General features: G+C 52.9%; 1 protein-coding gene across 1 annotated transcript; it reads left to right on the forward strand.

The window, feature by feature from the left end:
- The first annotated feature begins 524 nt into the window (after positions 1-524).
- On the forward strand, positions 525-1,106 carry MSGN1 (mesogenin 1). Its single transcript, XM_065928517.1, has one exon. It carries the CDS (start codon positions 525-527, stop codon positions 1,104-1,106), a length of 582 nt encoding a protein of 193 aa, XP_065784589.1.
- The last annotated feature ends 865 nt before the right edge of the window (positions 1,107-1,971 follow it).

The following is a 1,971-nucleotide window of genomic DNA, read 5'->3' on the forward strand; positions in this document are numbered from 1 at the left end:
ATAGGGTCCAAGCTTAGATTACCTTGTCCCCAAACCACCCTGATTCTCCCACAGAGCACCCGTCTGCTCTGAAATAGCTAGGTGGCCGTGGCCCCTCTGGGGGCGGGGCTCTGTTCCTCTCCAGCAGGCCCCTCGCCACCACCTCCTTGCTGCAGATTGCCCCAGGTTTGTTTTCCTTGGCTCCCTCATTAATGAGTTCCACAGGACAATGCTAAGTCTAGTTATGCAGCCTTAATTGGTTTAGTTACAACTAGATAATTCCTTTTTTCTTCTCTCAGAGGCCTTTCTGTTTAAAGACATTTTAGCTGGAAGATGCTAATTGTCAATGAGGAGAAAGTGACACCTGAAGAGTTCATTCTCCATCTTGGTCCTCGGTTTCTCCTTTGAACTCCTTCCACCCGACCCTCTTTCCCACTTCATCACTTCTCCCCGGCCATCATAAAAGAGAGCCCTGCCCTGGCCAGGCGGCACAACTTGCCTTCTCCTTGCCAGGGCCTCATTCTCTCTGCAGCTGTGTCTCAGGCATGGACAACCTGCGAGAGACCTTCCTCAGCCTGGAAGACGGCTTGGGCTCCTCCGACAGCCCTGGCCTGCTGTCCTCCTGGGACTGGAAAGACAGGGCGGGGTCCTTCGAGCTGACCCAGGCCTCTCCCGCCCAGAGCCTCTCCCCGGCTCCGTCCCTGGAGTCCTATTCTTCCTCTCCCTGTCCGGCTGTGGCCGGGCTCGCCTGCGGGCATGGAGGTGCCAATGGTCGGGGCGGCGATGACTGCAGCGGCCTTGGGACCAGCGGCCTGGTGGAGGTGGACTACGACATGTTGGCATTCCCACCTGCCTACCTGCAGGGCCCTAGCGGCACCAAGGCCCAGAAGGGCACCAAGGTCAGGATGTCCGTCCAGCGGAGACGGAAGGCCAGCGAGAGGGAGAAGCTTCGGATGAGGACCTTGGCTGATGCCCTGCACACCCTCCGGAATTATCTGCCCCCGGTCTACAGTCAGAGGGGCCAGCCGCTCACCAAGATCCAGACGCTGAAGTACACCATCAAGTACATCGGAGAGCTCACAGACCTTCTCAACAGCAGCCGAGAGCCCCGGCCCCAAAGCGCTTGAGCTCAGCCTGGGGACTCGGGGGACTCACTTCAGCCCCCCAAGGCGGGGTGGCAGAGGAGCTTTAAAGACCTGGACCAGCTCTTGGAACAACAGCATCTGATTATTTTCATAGAATGAGCGTGACCTTGTTGTCTGGAAAAGTCTAAAGGAATTCCCATTGGACTAATCAAAAACATCCAGAACACTTAACTGCCAGACAAGCAGGTACTTTTGGCTTCCAGTTTTGCCACCATTTCTGAAGAGACTTGCCCTTTGCAAAGACACAGATGGCTTTTCCCTTTTCTGTCTGTTGCAGGTATTTTAAAGGGTCAGTGATTTCAAATGCATTGTTTTTTTTTTTGCAAGCATGTAAAATTGTTACCGTTAATCTTCTCCCTCTCCTGGCATTTTGGTGTGGGGAGCTTGCTTCCTGTTGCTAACTAAACCTGCATTTTGTACTGGATCCCGGGAGACACCTGGATTCTTATTTAGAAAGATGAGCATCAAGTAAAGGGCTATAGTGCGCCTGTCTCATTTTGTTTGTGTGCGTGTGTGTGTGTGTGTGTGTGTGTGTGTGTGTGTGTGTGTGACTAAAATCAGGTCTTTGCTTTTGCAGGGACCAAAGTCACTTAAATGCAGAAGAAATAAGTGTCATGGTATAGAAATTCACAAGCAGACAGGTTATATTAAGACAGAGTGGAGGGTTTAAAGGCTGGCTCCTCTCTTAAGGGAAGCTTTAAAGGCTTCCCTTCTCTCTCAAAGGAAGGAAAAGGAGGCTGGGGGCCAGAGAATGAAGGGGGGAGGAAGAGAAGGAAAACTCAGCCTCATAGCCAGGCGTCGTAACAGAGCTGGGGAGGGCATGGAATGAGGGGTGGGTTCTCTCGGT

The sequence above is a fragment of the Muntiacus reevesi genome, chromosome 3 (genome assembly GCF_963930625.1).
Source record: "Muntiacus reevesi chromosome 3, mMunRee1.1, whole genome shotgun sequence".
Lineage (NCBI taxonomy): Eukaryota > Metazoa > Chordata > Mammalia > Artiodactyla > Cervidae > Muntiacus > Muntiacus reevesi.

Coding starts and splice junctions, on each gene's coding strand:
- MSGN1 (XM_065928517.1), top strand. CDS start 525: ATGGACAACCTGCGAGAGACCTTCCTCAGCCTGGAAGACGGCTTGGGC.